Below are 18,685 nucleotides of genomic sequence, written 5' to 3'. Positions count from 1 at the left end.
ACGACCCAGAAATCTGTCTGTGGACAAATGCTGACTCCCTTCGCCTGAAAGCGAGATGAGCACTGCAACTTCATAGTCACCTTTGACTGGACTTAACTGTCTGGGGGTCCTTTACCTATTTTACCTATGACTTGATGTGTATGCAGATTTGCTGCAGCAGGCTTTGACCTGGGTATGTTAATGAATTTACAATCCCTTTGCATGTACAAGTTGCAGAACAGGTACACTCTGTGTACATAGCCCAGAGCCCTCCAGAAACAAGGTTCCCAGCTATGCAATAATGAGCCCAGTTTTCATCACGCTGTAGACTTGTACCCATGTCCAATTGGGTCAGAACTGGTTGTGCATGCGTAGATTGGGGAATGGGGCTTGCTGCCATGCTCTTCCTCTCCATTATGTACATGTATGCGCATTCAGTAACATGAACAATGCTTTGTAGTGAAATCATGCAGATTGCTAAAGGAAGAAACCAAAATGTGCTCTACACCTGTGTTTTATGAACTAAAATAAACATCTCTACTGAAAACCATGGAGATCTCAAATCCAGACATATAGAGCTAAAAGAGCATTGGAAATGTTAATGAGAACAGGGGGGCAGAAAGTCAAAGTTGCATGTCATCAGATAAACCTTCAGTTCATCTATAATCTTAAAAAAGAAAAAAAAACTTATAAATTTTTATGGCTTCCGATGAGAAGCTATAAAGTGCACAGGTTGCTCTACTTTTCGCTGATATTTTCTTGCTATTGTGCTTTTTTCAACAGTGTTGCAAATTACCCTCTTGGACTAGGAATAAACAGAATAAATATCCTGGTAACAGATAGATCTCAATCACTCCACGAGGTTGTGAGCATGTACAAAATCATCATTTACCGAGAAGACCGCCCAAGCTTGCCATTGTTTGACGACTTTATGGTGTGTGGCTTTGTGCAGGTACTGTTTGATTTTATGGAATAGTAGAAGTAATTTCTCATGTACAACCCTTGTTGCTTCATGCATTCTTCTCCAGCAAAGGAATCAAATTGTCCTATAATGTTTTAGGATCTCCTCTCTGTTGTCTGTGGATCGCATGTTTTCACTTGCCTCCGCAGTTTCAGTCAATCCTTTTTCCTCTTCCTGGGCCATATTTCTCAGTTCCCAACTGCTTCAGAGGCTTCCTACTTTTGCAAGTCCTCAAAAGCAACTCCCAAGTGCATGTGGATGATTGCGTGCTTGGATAGTCCCTATTACGTCTGTCCACACTGCAACAGTAGGGCATGTGTAATTTGCAACCGATCATAGAATTCCAAACAGTTGCAGGATAATAATAATAATAATAATAATAATAATAATAATAATAATAATAATAATAATAATAATAATTTATAATTTATAACCCACCCATCTGGCTGGGTTTCCCCAACCACTCTGGACAGCTCCCAACAGAATATTAAAAACACGATAAAAGATCAAACATTAAAAACTTCCCTAAAACAGGGCTGCCTTCAGATGTCTTCTAAAACTCAGATAGTTGTTTATTTTCTTGACATCTGATGGGAGGGTGTTCCACAGGGCGGGCGCCACCACCGAGAAGGCCCTCTGCCTGGTTCCCTGTAACCTCACTTCTCACAGTGACAGAACCACCAGAAGGCCCTCGGAGCTGGACCTCAGTGTCCGGGCTGAACAATGGGGGTGGAGACGCTCCTTCAGGTATACTGGGTCGAGGCTGTTTAGAGCTGTAAAGGTCAGCACCAACACTTTGAATTGTGCTCGGAAATGTACTGGGAGCCAATGTAGGTCTTTCAGGACCGGTGTTATGTGGTCTCGGCGGTCACTCCCAGTCACCAGTCTAGCTGCCGCATTCTGGATTAGTTGTAATTTCCAGGTCACCTTCAAAGGTAGCCCCACGTTGGAGCGCATTGCAGTAGTCCAAGCAGACCACTGTCAGAACAGGATGCTGAACTAGATGAGCCATTGGCCTGATCCAGGAGCCTCTTCTTATGCTCTAATGGTCCGACTTGATACAAGGCAGATTCCTGTGTCGTTTCTTCAAAACTCGCTCACTGTGCAGGTGAAACCATAAGAGAGGCCGGAGGGAAGGCGTCACCTTACTAGCCATTTTACGAAAGTGATTGACTTTTGGTTAATACATATACTTCATTGTCCAAACGTTGCTTCAGTTCAAATTGTGTTATAGCAGTCCGGACTTAAGGCCTTTCAGGAGAACAGCAGGAACGTCTGTGCAAATTGTGAGCGTGTGGCATGCCGCTTCATGTTGAATGGTTTCTTTAAATGTAAAGGTTCATCATTGTTCCATCCAATGTGTATGTCTTTAAGGGGCCAGAGCAAAATAACGAGACCCAGCTTTACAGCTGTGAAACATAGCAGGTGCTGCTGAGTTGTATTGATTAAGCTCTGTCAGCAATTGGGTGTAGTATATAAGGAGCAGCATCTAGCTCTCCCATGACCCTGGGGCTTGGGTCTGGTTTGTTGTTGATGTATTTAGTGTATAAGGAGTTTTTGTTATTAAAACCTTGTTTAAGTTATTTTTGAGTCCCTTTTTAATGCATGGTCTCCCCAGCAAGCTCTCTGCAGCGCTACCATACTGCAAATAGCCAACACTTCAAACATGTTTCTATTTCCATGTACCCAGGGGACCTTTGGGCTTGCGTCTTGTGAACAACAGGCCCCCACGAGACTCTGCAAACTGCTTTGAAAATGAAGGAATTCCCAAAGCAGTTTGCGATGCACCACAGCAGCCTGCTATTTAAAGGCGGAAAGCCAAAACTCCCGCAGGGCAGGCCCAGGCATTTGGGTGTGCCTGAGCTAGATCCTTGGACCCTGGCCAGTATTCGTATTAACTCTAAGGAAGGCACCCTTTCCGGAAACAAGCCATCCTATTCATTATATATCATTAAAGTGTCTAATGATTGCTTTTAGAGTTTAGAGAGGGAGCAGGCAAATAAGGTGCTGTTTGCACACAAGAATTTCTCCATAGCTTGAATATTATAGTGCCGGTGTTTTTTGTGTGTTTTTTTTCCAGTTCTGAAGCACATTACTCATGCTGGCGGGCTTTGCCTGTGCCAGAGATCAGAGACTTCCATGCCTTTTCTCTTTAGTAACCAGACACCTGTTCTAGGAGCAAAAGGATAAACAGAGAGCAAAGGGACGGGGTCTTCTTTAGACCCTCGGCTAGGCACAACTGGGCTCATGCATAGGAAGGAAAAGGTCAAAGACAGTGGCGTGGTCTTTCTCACAGCGGGGTTTCAGTTGAAAGCCCAATCCTGAGACTCTTCTCTTTCATGTCTAATCCCGTTAGGATATTCAAGTTTCACTGCAAGCCGATACCGTGATGAAGGCTGCAACACAAAGGGAGAGCTAGGGATGTTGTTTCCAGTCTGCCAGCAATTCTCATGCATTTGAGTAATCCTGGATTAAGTTCAAGGCTATTCAGCGAAGAAGTGTGCAGTTCCAAAGCTGAACAGCCCTTAAGAGCACCAAATTATTGTTATTTCTCTTTCTTACAGTACCCATAATATCCTCATTAAAAGCAAATTAGTCGGGGGATAAACTGTTGAGCCTACGATGGCATTTTAAGAAGCATGGGTTTCCCATTGTTTGCATTAGACCGGCTTGTAGGAGGGTTCCCTGTAAATTAAGAGGTGGCTGTAGGGTTTATGCTGGGTTTCCTTTGGATTGAAAGGACTATGTTTAAAATGTGTGTTTCTGTCTCAAGAAGAAAGAAAAAATGCAATTACAACTTCGGCTCCACATTTCCAGCATCGTATTTCAAATAACTTTGTAGTAGCTGTGTAAGAGGCACATAAAAGGAGATATTGAAGTACACAGATTGGAAAGACTTGTGTAATTATCTTGCAGTTCTCTTCACATGTTGCAAATATTAAATTTATCCTCAGTAGAGTGGTCTCCAAAACCAGATTCTGAATCGTCCAATTAAGTTAGAGTAGACCCAATGAAATCTATTGATATCAATGGGTCTACTTTGAGTATGACTTGATTGAATACAACCTATAGTCACTAGTTTAGGCAAGTAATATAATAATAATGCTACACTTAAGAAGCCCATATAAGTGTTGTTGTTTTTTTCTAGGCCTGCATCACTGAATAACTGATTATAGCCCTTAAAAATAATAATAGCCCTTCCAAAAAAAATAAAATAAAAATTAAGTGTCCCCATTAATTAACAAAAAAGTGCACACTTCTCTTTCTCTGCTCTAGTGCCTTCTAAATTGATATGTGCCATTTTCTGTCCCTTCTCTAATTAGTTGGCAAAGTAGGTGGAATCTTAGTATCCTCTTGTGTAGCCATTGTGTGCCATTACTGTAGCTCATTTTTGGGCACGGTAAAAGTATGTTTAGCTATCCCACCACCAGGGAAGAACATCACATTGGTCCCTTTTGAGCATTCTGGAAATATCTTAAGTTTATTCCACAAATGCTGAATGGCTGAAAGAGAACCACCCTTATAAAAGCATCACCTGGTCTGCAGCACTCCAAAAATCCCACACATGTACTGCAACTTGTACACGTGAATCTTATGTAGAAGTCACACTGATACAGGATGTGGAGATGGCTCCTTGCTTAGTTGGCTTTTAAAAAGAATTGCAGAAGTGCATCGAGATGGATGAAGACCAATACTGCTCAGAGGCTGTATACGTCTAAATGTTCTGGGGAACATACATTGAGGGTGGGCATCAACCTTTGTAGGATTCCTGGATCCACATGACTGGCCACTGGTAAAAATAGGATGCTGACCTAGGTGGACCTGTGAACAAACAGGTCCAGGAGGCTCCTCTTAAAGATCACTAGAACACTGTGTTCCTCCAAAAATAAATGAAGCAGTTGAGTTGCATAATGCCTTCAGGACATGAAATGCCATTGCCTTCTCCTGAAAACCATGGCACGAGACACTCAGGAATGAGGAACAACAGCAGCACAAAAAGGGCATGGGAAAGGTGTGGGAATGTTAAAGACAGAAGGATATATTGAATAAGTATTATCCTTCCTTCACTTATGCTAGTGAATGATGTAGCAGAGCAGATTCCCTTCCATATAGCTGGAAGCCAGTTTGCAGATTCATTTGAATCTCTTAGTTAAGATTATTTCCTGGTGTCCCCTTTTATCCCTCCTAAAAGAAGAAAAACACAAGAGTCTTTCTGAGTAAAGTAACAAAAAGTTTACTCACATTTTAGTTCATGATATGATCCCTGAAAGGCAGGCTTTACTTGGTAGTTACACAAAGAAACCGTGAGTTAATCTCATATGGAGACTGAACTTGTGTGCTGCTGGCTGAGAGCCAGCAGACAGTAAAATGACATTAGGAATACAAAATGGCTGCAAGAGAGCAGCATGGCAGCAAAAGATCAACAAAACAAGAAGACAAGACAAAACTGCTAGAATCAAGACAATAGAAAGACTAAACAGACTCAGAAAAATGGCTGCATGACTCTGCTCTTTTATGGAGTCAGCCAGAGCCATGCTTATCTCCCAGGTCACATGCAGGGAAAGGAAAACTCCAGACCAGTGGAACAGGAAGTTACACTGACTGGATGCCCCCATGCCTGTGCCCACTCTAGGGAAATAAGGAATGTTGCATTTGACTGCACCAATGGATTACATCCCACAGAAGGGAAATGTGGCAGTCCTTGCAGGGAGTAGAACAAGACTGGGCAACTTATGACCTTCAAGATGTTGGGAGTATAACTCCCACGATGCCTTATTCTTGGCCATACTGGCTGGGATGGATAGGAGTTGAAGCCAAGTGAGAACAGGAGGGCCATAGGTTGTCCAAACCAGGAGGTGATCCCTAATAATGCTCACGGCTGATCTACTGCTTCTCCAAAATGGTTCCTTTCAGCCAAATCGTACTGCTTGCCTTAGATATGCTATTCAAATCGCCCAACAAGTGAATGAATGAATGAATGAATGAATGAATTTATTAATACGGTCACAGACCAGCATCAACACACACAATATCATAGATCATTAAAAAAATATCAGAAATACAAGAGACAATATGAATATAACAAAGGTTTAAATATAAAAAATTAAAATTAATTATTAGCGTGCCCCCTGTAATTAACATTTAGGGGTTTGGTCATTATGGAATGCCACTTGCTTCCTGCGATTGATTGCAGACACACAGAATTTAGCTACATTTAATGTAGTCTTGGGATTCTTGTCCTCTAGCAGTAGTTTTAAACTATGGTATTCCGATTCTTTCCTGGACTTTTGCACAACAGGTGTAATAAAAGTCAAACGTATATCCTCATAAAGACAACGTAATAGTACATGTGAAGCAGTTTCAACTTCCAACGAGCCACAAGGGCAGACCCGTGCTGTATATGGTTTACCCTCAAATCTGCCCTGAAGTAGGGCAGAAGGGAGAACATTAAATCTGGCGGGGGTAAAAGACCGTCTGTATTTGGGTACCTGAAGACCTGACAGATAATTAGCTGGAGAGAAACCTCTCCCATCGTCCCTTATTGCTGGATGTTTGATCATTTCGCTCATATGGCATTGTAATTCTACATCCCAGATATGCTGGCGAATTGTAGTCGTAGCTTTCTCGAAGCCTGTCGCTATCAGGGTCTGCTGTGGGATCCCCAAGCCTTTAAGCTTTTCCAATCGCCCAACAAGTGCATCATTTTCTCTCCAAATAGAGGCCGTGGATACAGTTTAAAGTGGTTCAAAATCCATTAAATGAAAGCCATGTATGAAGCTAGGCAAGGACTCGCCCAACGATTGATCTGAAATATTTTCCTTGTTGCTTTTGTTCGTTCCTTGAAATATTTATAAGAAGGGGGCAGCCTGGTTTCCTCATCTACTTTTGTCCATTTTGCTGTAAACCTACCTCAGCCCTGAAAGTTCAGACTTTAAGAATGCTGAGTCTGTTTTTGCAGTTGGGTCACAAATGAATGAAATGACATCAGCAGACTATTTTCATTAATGGGCAGCAGGCTGAGGAAGGATTAACTCTGTGTGTCACTTAGCTAATTTAAATTCTCTTTAAGCTCCTTTTTTTTGTATGGCTTTTAGCCTTTCCTCATCTGTTCTCCTCCAAGGATGAGGCACTTATAATTAGCTATGATCTCATTCCTCGTTATGGCGGAGACCTGGCTATGTTGGGCCGCTTGCAACAATTCAGTTATTTCTCATGAATGTCTTCTAATCTTCCTGGCCTCCTCCTGCTGCTTCTTTTGTGCTTATACTATAGAGCATCATAGCCTACGAAGTCAAGTGAATTCTGGACTGTATGAGCTTTGGCCTTGACCCAGCAGGATTTTTCTTGTGCTCTTACAGGGCTACATTTGAAATGAATTTGAAATGTGAATTCGAATGTAGAATTTGTCAACATATGTAGGTGATGGTACTGTTTCTTGCTTCCCAGTTCCTAACCTTAAGCAGAGTAGCTGCATCTTTAACAGTTCAAGGGAAATAGATGCAGTGACAAGGATCCTGCTTCTTGCTGAAATAATGCTGCAATAATAATTTTCTAAAAACCCACAACAGGTCAACTGAAATTACTGTTTGCATTACAGTATTTTATTTATTTATTATTAAAGGTACCTTCCTGAACTTCCTGGTTCGATGCTTAGAATCATAGAATTGTTCACACCGTTCACTGTTCACGCAATATTCAGATCTAGAGACTGGGATTTCCATACCCTCCATACTTTCTCCAGTGAAAATGGGGGTGTCCTGCCATACCCTCCAACATTTATCCGATGAAAATAGGGGTGTCCTAAGGAAAAGCGGGACATTCTGGGATCAAATCAGAAACCAGGACGGCTTCTGTAAATTCGGGACTCTCCCTGGAAAATAGGGACACTTGGTGGGTCTGGATTTCTGATGTAACAAGGTCATTTTGTGGTGTGTTTCCCCCTCATTTTTAAAGGCCTCATGTTTGCAAGAAACAAATGTGCTTGGGAGTATTCATTTCACTCACCCAACCTTTCTTGCTTGGTTGATTCCTTCTGCCTTGAAACGAAGCCCTATTAATTGGAGCACACAGTCACCGAAAACCTTTGAGCCTGTCTGAAGCCATCACTTTCGAACTCGGTAGACAATGTGAAGTAGCTTGCTGCACTTTTCCCTCGATGAGATGCACAATCGAGGTGAAAGAGGATCAGTCAGTAGGCAAGTTTCGAAGTGTTAACAGATTGTGAAAATTGGCAACAACTGTTTTGCTGACGATAGTAATCTTGCAAGCGGAGGGTGGATAATTTCACAGTGATGAGCGCTTGGCGCTTGAGCTGTGGTCGCGTTTGCCTTTCATGTCGTTTGGGCCTCCTGAACGAACTTCAGTGAGAGAGGAAAGTTAATGCAGCTGCCTTTGTTAATCAGCCCCAATGGCCCAGCCCTTCAGGAGGCAGGCGAAGGCAGATACACACTGAGACACACAATCCTTGCTGATTAACAGTGAAAGCTGGTAAAGTTACCCTCTAAGCCTGTCTGGTCCATCAGCCCTAGAAATGTAATTTAGATGATTATCTATGTGCCCATTAAACCTCGTGACCCACTGCTAGCCTGTTTGAAGTTTGCCTGCTTAAACTTGCTAATAGGAACAATAGCGGGATTAGCTCAGGGGTCGTGAAATATAAGAGAGCAGCAAAAAATGAAGACAAGAGCGTGGAGGAGAACTTCCTTCTTGCAAGAGTCTGGAACATGGAAAAGAGATGATTTTGCTATCTAAAATATAGCAATCCAGATAAGACGAGTGCCAGGTTATCATCCCAGACCTCATGGGCTTAGATGGGCAACCAAATAACCATACTAATTGGTTCCAGCCTCTTTAGTGATGCTTCATAAATAGATAACATTTGGGAGCAAAACCGTACAGTTCCTTACTTGGAAGGAAAGTCAGCTGCAATAAATAGGGCTCTTTCTCCCCACCAAATATGTTTAGGATTGGAATAGAGCTTAGGCAGAAACCATCCTTTCCTTCTCAAACATTTTCCAAAAACTGCACTGTTGTTTAGATAGGGCTTCACAATACGAATTTTTCTTTAAACCCACCAATATCTACTGATGTTTTAAACTGTTTTCTAGGCATTTATAGATAGATTTCATTGCATCTTATATGTCGTAAGCCTCATTGCTATATTTTATGAAAGAGCTGTTTCACAAGATACGAGGTGGCTCACAACATATACAATACAATAAAGTTAAAAGCATGTGATTTCTCTAGAGATGCATTAAGCTGCTTGCTTTTAATTATAGCTTCTCTCTCTCTCTCTCTCTCTCTCTCTCTCTGTGTGTGTGTGTGTGTGTGAACTTGTAAGGTGCTTATGAAATTCATTATTTATTTTGACATTGCACACCCAAACTTTGCTGTCGACCTTTCGTTGTTGGATTTGATTTCAGTTTGTTTTCCTCCATTTTTCATTTTGTCCTCAATATAAATGCATTACAAATGCATGTGAAGAACTTGGAATAAATCATAGGAGGCCAGGTAATGCTCAAGCTAGTATAAACGAGCAGGGAATGCCACAAAAAGAAATGGAAATAAAATGGATGTGATACTTGTGGGGTCAATCAGCCACATATAATCAACATGCTTATCTCTAATTAATACATGAAGGGGTTAAGACAATAGAGCAAGCTGTCATGCCAGGTTTACCTAGGTCACAATCCCTCACTACCTGTCTTTTCTTGCTGCTGTGTGGAAAAGCACATGAATCTGACCTTTGAAGAGTTTTTAAGTAAACCATTCTTAGGTTAATCAAACATGTGGCCTCTTTCCATGTTAAGAGAAGTGGAGAATATTGGAAAGAACTTAGAAGGGACTATTTTAAAGGTCTAACAGCCAATATTTCTACACTTTACATTGCTGCATGTTTTGTTATTTTAAATCTCTGCTGGGTCTTTCTCACTTGCCCCAAATCTGGACCCAGGGAATTCTTCTTTTATTTTACCTATGGTGTTTTCCCTTTCAAACCAGTTACAAACTAAAACTAACAATACTAGCACAAACAGCAATAGATGAACATTGACTCAAGCATGTAACAAGCAAACTATCATTCGATGACTTCCTTCAACAATTATAAAGTTTCCGTGGCCACTGTACCACATACTTGCATACAGACAATGCAGCCCCCCAAAAGGTTAGGCTAAAATTATTATCCATGAAATACTGCAGTAAATTAGTTGTCAGATTATTAAACAATATTTGCCAGCAGACAATTGGAACACCAGAAGAATAAAAAATACATAACAATACGTGAGCCTATAGGTATGTACAAATACTGTTTGGGGAAAACTAGCCTGGCCTCTTCAGGGAGCTCAATAGCCAGTTACATAGCTGTATGTAACACTTCAACACCCATTCACAAAATGAACTATTGCCTTATCCCCTGTTGTCTGCTTCCTGCATAGACTAAGGAAGGCGAATACATAAAAATCAGGATTTAAATGTATAACCCACCAGGTGAATACATTTTACACAGTAGGAAAGACTTGTGCCTGGAATCAGTTTTGGCAGCTCCTCCTTCTTTCTGACATTCCTTATTAATTATTGTTTCGATACCAATAAATTTTTGTTTCCACCTATTTTCCATGTGGAAATACTTTTCCCGCTTGTGGGCCAGTGGGTCGCCGGAAGCAAAATGAATCACTAGCCACAGGAGAGAAAGTGTTCACTTTGTGGCATTGAGAAAATATGCAACAACAGATTTGGTGACTTGGGCAATATATTTTTCACATTTAATGCTTGTCCCTGTAATTTATTTTTCCTTTGTGCATATGCGGTGCTTTTTTTCTGGGGATACACATATCTCTAAACATTTTGTGAATCTAAGTTTGGCCTCATTGAGGGGCAGTATTTCAATATGAATAGAAAAATGAGAGTACCCCTAAACATTTTTTTAGGGGGAAAAAGCACTGTGCATATAGATAGAGATAGAGATAGAGATAGAGATAGTTGTTGTGGTAGGGCTTAGAAATCTTAAGTTCCTACACTTAATTACCGTATTTTTGCTCTATAAGACTCACTTTTTCCCTCCTAAAAAGTAAGGGGTGTGTGTGTGTGTTATGGAGCGAATGCAGGCTGTGCAGCTATCCCAGAAGCCAGAACAGCAAGAGGGATCGCTGCTTTCGCTGCGCAGCAATCCCTCTTGCTGTTCTGGCTTCTGGGATTCAGAATATTTTTTTTCTTGTTTTCCTCCTCCAAAAACTAGGCGCGTCTTATGGTCTGGTGCGTCCTATAGAGCAAAAAATACGGTACTGTATTTGTATATTTTAGAGCCTATTTCATGCCAGCAAACCAGATTGCTGCGTGCCACAACATAGGGCTTATGAGCCCTCCTGTATAATCAGAAGTCCATACATCAGTTGCCCATTACTTCTGCACTCATGTATGACCAGTCGATATGAAAGGGTCCAGGCAAATTATGCAGCAGATGCATGTCTGTGTACAAGCTATAGGATCCAGGCATTTAACCAGTTTCATCTATATAATGTTCCATCAGGCTATTTAGTGGAATGGTTAAGCCTGAAATCTAATAATTTTAGCTTTCTGCATTTTGGGACAGAAGGACAAAACTTGTCATGCTGTTACATTGACCCACACTAAACATTTTTTAAAAAAATTGTAAGCAATGCCTCTGCAGGAGCAGAAAAGTGACAAATGTGTACTCTTGTCTTGTGTGCTCAAGCCTAAAATCATGTACTTTGGGTTACAAGTATGAATCTTGGCACACATATCCACTGCCCCGGTTTTTTATATAGACTCTAAGTAGTGCTTTTTTTTCTTTTTTAAAAAATGTTTAGGGTGCTCTCATTTTGACTCAAGAAAATCAACATCTTATAGTTCAAGTAGGGAAAAATAAGTATAGTAAATGGACAAAAGTACAGAGATTCAGGTGTATGCGTACCCCTGTGTCCCCCCAGGAAAAAAAGCACTGACCCTAAGAAATAAACACTGGGGAAGGGTTACAGATAGGTAGCCGTGTTGGTCTGCCATAGCCAAAACAAAAAAAATTCCTTCCAGTAGCACCTTAAAGACCAACTAAGTTAGTTCTTGGTATGAGCTTTTGTGTGCATGCACACTTCTTCAGATACACTCATAGTGTACACTTATAGTGTGTATCTGAAGAAGTGTGCATGCACACGAAAGCTCATACCAAGAACTAACTTAGTTGGTCTTTAAGGTGCTACTGGAAGGATATTTTTTTTTGTTTTGACTGGGGAAGGGAAATGTCTTTTAAAGCTTTTGTCCACTCTACAAGAAGCCTGCAATTACTCTCATAGTCTGCAGGGGGCACTGATATATTCACAATGCATCCACCAGACCCACTTCCTCCTTTCAGCTCCCCACGTTCTCTCCAGCAACATTGCCCATCCTTCTCAGCAACCCTTGTAAATCACATTGAGTTCAGCAGGAATTGCTCCCAGGGAAGTGTTCAGAATTGTAGCCTAAGTGGCAGTTAAGTGCAATGGATGGCTCACATAGAGAGCAATGGGTCTTCCAGCTATTGATGAACTGCAGGGGGAGATTTTCCATGCTGGAATATGAACCTTTTTTGCTTTCATGGGAGCCTGTGGGGTCTATTTCCTCTGGCCTTCAGAGAGGCCCTTAAAGCACAGGCATATAATTCAGCAGTGCTTGGACACCAGGAAACTTACTAGCATTCCCACGGTCCATCCGAGTGCTTACTTGCAACCCCATGACCTCTCAGTATGATTTATTGTTACAAATCAAGTGCACACAGAACCTCTGAATGGTTAGTAACTGACTGTTCCCATGAATAGAATTTAGGACACAAATTGAGCAGGAATAGACAGATTTAACCATGAAGCCAGCATATCTCAGCAGTTGTCCTCAAACAAGTCATATTAAAGCACAGACACAGGTCTCACCAGTCCCCAAATCCTGGGACAGAAAGGGTGGACAGTGGTCCCTTATAGTCTCTAGGTATCTTCAGCTAGAATTTCTGATTCAGCTTCAGTTATATATATTTCCCCCCCATTATATACTAATTGCAAACAGTGTGATTATTGATGTAAACCTCCAAAATGTATTTTGTATAGTTTAAGTTTGTACCTCTATCTTCAGTACATTTTATTTTATTTTATTGCTATGGCTAGTGCCTGATGCAAATAAAGATTCTTCTGATTTGATCTGTGAAACACAGCTCCCTAAGTTCCAGTTCTTAAATATGCAAAATGGCACCATCTGCCACAAGTACCTGTGGCCATTTGTTAGGGATAAGTAAGGGTTGCCATACATTCAGAATTTCCTGGACGTAGCCAGGATTTGGCCATCAGGAACAGTGTCCGGGTGGAAATTGCTGAAATGTCCTGAACATATGACAGCCTATGTTGTAAGTGTAGATTTTGCCGGTTTTCATTAAAAATAACTCAAAAAGAGAAGGAAAGCTCAACAACTTTACATATTTTCACATTTGAAAATATGAAATATGGCAACCCTACTCACAATGCATTGAGCTTGCTGTTGAGTATCACCAAACTCTTCTAAACCTAAAAGAGGTGAGTGGGTGTGCAGAAAAAGATGTTACTGGTATAATAATAATAATAATAATAATAATAATAATAATAATAATAATTTATTACTGTACTTATACCCCGCCCATCTAGCTGGGCCTTCCCAGCCACTCTGGGCAGCTCCCAACAGAATATTAAAAACACAATAAAACATCAAACATTAAAAACTTCTAAACAGGGCTGCCTTCAGATGTCTTCTAAAACTCAGATAGTTGTTTATTTTCTTGACATCTGTTGGGAGGGCATTCCACAGGGTGGGCACCACTACAGAGAAGGCCCTCTGCCTGGTTACCTGTAACCTCACTTCTTGCAGTGAGGGAACCGCCAGAAGGCTCTTGGTGCTGGACCTTAGTGTCCGGGCTGAATGATGGGGGTGGAGATGCTCCTTCAGGTATACTGGGCTGAGGCCGTTTAGGGCTTTAAAGGTCAGCACCAACACTTGGAATTGTGCTCGGAAACGTACTGGGAGCCAATGTAGGTCTTTCAGGACCGGTGTTATGTGGTCTTGGCGGCCACTCCCAGTCACCAGTATAGCTGCTGCATTCTGGATTAGTTGTAGTTTCCAGGTCACATTCAAAGGTAACCCCACGTAGAGCGCATTTTAGCTGCCTGGTGGAACATATGCCGTTTTCCCTTTGTGAACCGAACATGGTTTTAAATCAGAGGGTATCTACCACAGACCTCTGCATATAGGTCACGCGTTGCAGCCATATGCAAACATGTGATTTAGAAAAGCACTTTTATCTTTCCGTAACCTTGAGAGTGTCACACTTGTCGTGGCTTATAGTCTTTGAAGGAAAGCACACTTACCGTATTCCAAAGCATGAATGGAATGACTAGATGAAATAGCTGTCCTCTAGAAGAGATCTCTGGCATCGGAGCTGCTAAAAAGGGTGTGATCTAACATGGACATGAAATGAATGTGTTGTAGGGCAGGATATACCTTGCTTCATTCATTTCAATAGGATTTAGGGTAGAGGTTCTCTACTGGATTCTGCTTTCATTATTGTTTCTGATACTCTGCAGTGGTAGTTTGTCTTAGGAAAAGTGCATCTATACATATCAATTAGGATATCTATAGATATACTAATTCATATGTCTAGATGCAATCTTTTGACCTCTGGATTCATTTTCAGAATGACTAAATTACAGCCGACTGCTTTAATTTAATTAATCTGATATCTGAATCAATATTTAGAATTAACAAATCACAGTTATTTAGAACGAACTCATCTGTGTAAAACTAATTAAATATGATTAACATTTTTGTGAGTATCTGGTTGCCTGAAGTAGACACCATTGATTTGTTAGAATTGTTAGCGTTCAAGGAACATTTCGCCTATGGGTCAAATAAAGAGAAGCAAAATTGCTTTTGTAAAAACAGCAAATTGGATTATTAAATTGTGTTTCTCAAAACTTTTCTTTAAAAAAAAAAGACTCTAGCAGATATCCTTGTTGTAGATGACTCAGGACTCTGCCACATCATGGTGTGTGTGTTTTTGAGGCTGGAACAGACCAAAGTATCTTTGCTCTCAAAGCATACAACCGATAGCTTGGCCCCAAGTTTCCACCTTTTTCTGGTAATAAGCAATATTACCATTACTATAGCTGGAATCCATTCTGCTTCTGAACTTGAAGGTACCATATAGCCATCAAAACTAGAAGCCACTAATAGACTTATCCCCCATAAATCCCCTTTAAAAGCATCTAAGTTAATGGTCTTCACCACATTTTCATTCCACGGTTCGGCTGTGTACCATTCTGTTTTCCACCATTCAATCTCATTGGATGGCCTCGGATTCTAGTATCATGAGAGGAGGAGTAGAATTCCCTGTATCCACTTTTTCTACATCATGGATAACTTCATAGAGCTCCATCATATCCTCTCTCTCGGATTTGTTCCAGCACTTTTCTTCAGCTCTTCCAGTTCCCTTGGGCTCACCAAAAGTAATGTTACAAAAGACCAGCGCTGGTCCCTCTCTCTGCTAAGCTGTGGCAAGAGCGCATGGGATCTCAGGCACCCACACAGGCTCTGTGTCCCTTTGGAGAATAGAAGACATGGTGGAGGCTGCTGTGCTTTAAGAAATAGAGTTTATTTGCCTATTTAACACCCTCAGTCTGCATGGAGGGGGTCCAGATCTCACAGCATGGCCCAAAGCATTGCAGGCAGTCCTTCTTTCTGCCTGGCCAAGATGGATCTCCCCCTTCTTCTTCCCAGAAGCCCCTTGCCCTCCCCCAGGGCAGTTCCAGATCTCTGGTCTCTGGTCACACCTGGGAGAAGGAGTTGTTGACGACCCTCAGTGGCTCTTTATTGTAATGCTAACTGATCTGCTCTTCTCTCTCCCAGCCTAAGTTACCTTAGGCTGACAGATAGTGACCGCCACAAAGCTAGGTGGCTGAGAAATTCTTTGAATATGGTTCCTGCTGCCCTAGTCTAACCCGCCACAACATTCTGTCCATGTGGACTGACTTTGGCCAGTACAAATTTGCTCAGAGGACCACTTTCCTTGTACTTTTAAAAGGAGGGTTGAAGGGTTGCCGTAGTGATGTTTCAAGGATGTGACAAACACAGAGATCTTTATTACATAGTCCCAGGCTGAGTAACCTGTGGCCCTCCACATATTGTTAAACTCCCAACTCCCATGATCTCAGTTGGCATCACCAACTGGGATTTGTAGCTCACCAACAACTGGAAGGACATAAGTTCCCCACCCTGGACTTAACCAAAGTCCATTTCCTGCACAATAAAAAGCGAAGCATCAGTCAACATTTAAAAAAAACTAACAAAACATTTTTTTTTTGTAAAACTTTAGTAAATCCCAATATCATTACAATAATAATAGTAAATCCCAATATCATTACAATAATAATAACGTACAGTAACCCTCATTAAAACAACCAAGATCCTGTGCATTTATAATGCAACTCAACATTTTAACAACAGTTTCCTGCGGTTTTCCTTTATTGTTCAATTGCAGTGAATCACGTAGCATTCAGCTCGTTCCTTTTTAATAGGCTAAGCCACAACTACAAAGCTATGGCTTGTCACCAGAAAGATCTGTGCATCCTCTCCTACCCAAGTCATTTTGCCCCCTTGCCACCTAGTTCTAAATTTCTGTCTAATGCCACCCCATTGTACTGCAACACTATGTTCCAGGGTTCCCCCCACTGACATCTGCCATCACCCAAGGGAATTTCTCTGAAATGTGCAAGCATAAATATTCACCCTAATTATTTGCTAGCATGAGTTCTTTTGAATAGGAGCATGGTTTAAAGTATTGTCTTTTTTTATTTTGGATAAAGCCTCTCTGAGATGTGCTAAATTTAAAAATAAAAAATAAAATGTCCAGTAGCACCTTAGAGACCAACTAAGTTTGTTCTGGGTATAAGCTTTCGTGTGCATGCAGATAGGCTGAGATGTGCTATTTTGAGATATGGGAGAAATCAACTTATTTTATTCCCCATTATCCACGTAGAGACAGTTCGCCACAACTTTACCTGCTCACAGGATCTGTTTTCTGTTTCTGGGTTTGTCTAACTAACCACCCACTTTAGTACACAACAGAACTTGTTGGTTTCAAATGGCAGCGGAAGTTCAGCAAAGCCATCACTCAATCTACAATAAGGTGGTTTGCAGCACCGTGCAAAATTTTGGCTTCTGCACTGACAAACAAGTCAGTGAATAAGGAGCTGATGTGAATAAGGAGCTACTGTAATAACATGGGAAAACCAGGCAGAAATCAGGAGAGGGGTTGTGTGTCACAGTGGTATGAAGATTTCTTAATCTTCAACAACTATGTGGCATGGTTTAAATAGTGCAAGCTCAAGAATAAATGCTTCATCGGTGGAAAGAGAGAAGAACTGTTATGCTTTAATTTAAGCCAAGAGAGCAGATATAATCCAAAGTGGTGATTTGAACACTACACATTTTCTCCCATATGAAATTAAAGAGAGATCACTACTGAACAAAATTTATGCTATATTTTCTACAAACTTACAAAGTTGGGGCATTATTTGACTTGATGTGAGTTATGGAAATGTTCCTACAACTAGTAATGTGCATGTAGACCAAATTTCAATTATTTAGGCCCCTCGTTTATAAATAAGGAAAAATCACAAAGGAAGAGTATACATAGCCAACAGTTGCAGACCCTCCGAGTGTCCCTATTTTCCAGGGACAGTCCCTGATTTAGAGAAGCTGTCCCGGTTTCTAATATGATCCTGGAACATCCCTCTTTTCCTCAGGATGTCCTTATTTTCATCATAGAAATTTTGGAGAATATGGAGTTATCCAACCCCCCAAGCCATCTGTACAGGGGAAGGTTTCTTTAATGTTTAATGTCTTATTCTGTTTTTATATATGTTGGAAGCCTCCCAGAGTGGCTGGGGCAACCCAGTCAGATGGGTGGGATGTAAATAGTAAAATTATTATTATGGAATCGGGCATCCCTATTTTCACTGGAGAAATGTTGGTTCGTATGCAGTCACAGGGAGAAGGTCAGGCAGGCCAAAGCTCATAATGAACTCAAGCTTGCAAGAGAGGTTAAAAATAATAATAAAGATTTCTTTGGCTATTTTCAAAGCCAGAGGAGGAACAAGCAAGGTTCCTTGCATGGAGAAGATGGAGAGATCCTATTAGGTGACAGAGAGAAGGCAGAACTGCTCAATATCTACGTTGCCTCTATCTTCACCCAAAAGGAAACTAGTGCCCAACTTGGTGATAACAGAATAAACAGTGCAAGGAAGGAGCTGCAGCCCAAGATAGGAAAAGGGGTGATAAGGGAACACCTAGCTACTTTAAATGAATTCAGATCTCCAGGGCCTGATGAGCTGCACCTAAAGGTACTAACGGAAAGGTGGACTTAATCTGTGATTCGCTACACAGTCGGTTTCTCGTTCCGTCTCCAGTACAGCAATATTGGCACGCTTAAAGCTAAGTGAGATTGCTTGCTTAAAACCCAACCATGCCATCCCCCCCACCCCACCCCGCCAATTCAGAATGATGCTGGTTTGGAGAAAACCCATTGAAAGAGAGTATTTCATAAGAAACCACAGGATAGATACAGTATAGAGATGGATTGTGGCTAATGTTATGTGTACAGCGCTGGATGCAGAGTAAACAGCGGGATGTAGGTTGTTATGTACTGAAGTTCTCACCCTGGGCCAGCAGGGGGATACTGTAGAT

At 41.3% G+C, this 18,685-nt stretch overlaps 1 protein-coding gene and 1 long non-coding RNA gene across 2 annotated transcripts in view; one reads left to right on the top strand and one right to left on the bottom strand.

Moving 5' to 3' along the window:
• Positions 1–18,685, top strand: part of CPED1 (cadherin like and PC-esterase domain containing 1) — a gene marked incomplete at its 5' end in the record, with an annotated part of 112,201 nt that overhangs the window by 62,211 nt on the left and 31,305 nt on the right. Inside the window, one exon of the mRNA XM_081929058.1 lies at positions 763–931. Within this exon, the coding sequence (XP_081785184.1) occupies positions 763–931 (169 nt within the window). The remainder of the gene's footprint in view (positions 1–762; positions 932–18,685) is intronic.
• On the bottom strand, positions 2,605–16,857 carry LOC309379680. Its single transcript, XR_014172592.1, has 3 exons — positions 15,858–16,857; positions 13,433–13,476; positions 2,605–3,336 (listed from the first exon to the last, which is right to left on the bottom strand). It is a non-coding gene; the product is annotated as an uncharacterized lncRNA (long non-coding RNA).

The sequence above is a fragment of the Podarcis melisellensis genome (genome assembly GCF_964234715.1).
Source record: "Podarcis melisellensis genome assembly, chromosome: 10".
Taxonomy (NCBI): domain Eukaryota; kingdom Metazoa; phylum Chordata; class Lepidosauria; order Squamata; family Lacertidae; genus Podarcis; species Podarcis melisellensis.
Note: the sequence above shows the minus strand (reverse complement) of the source record. Positions and strands in the feature narration are given on the sequence as shown.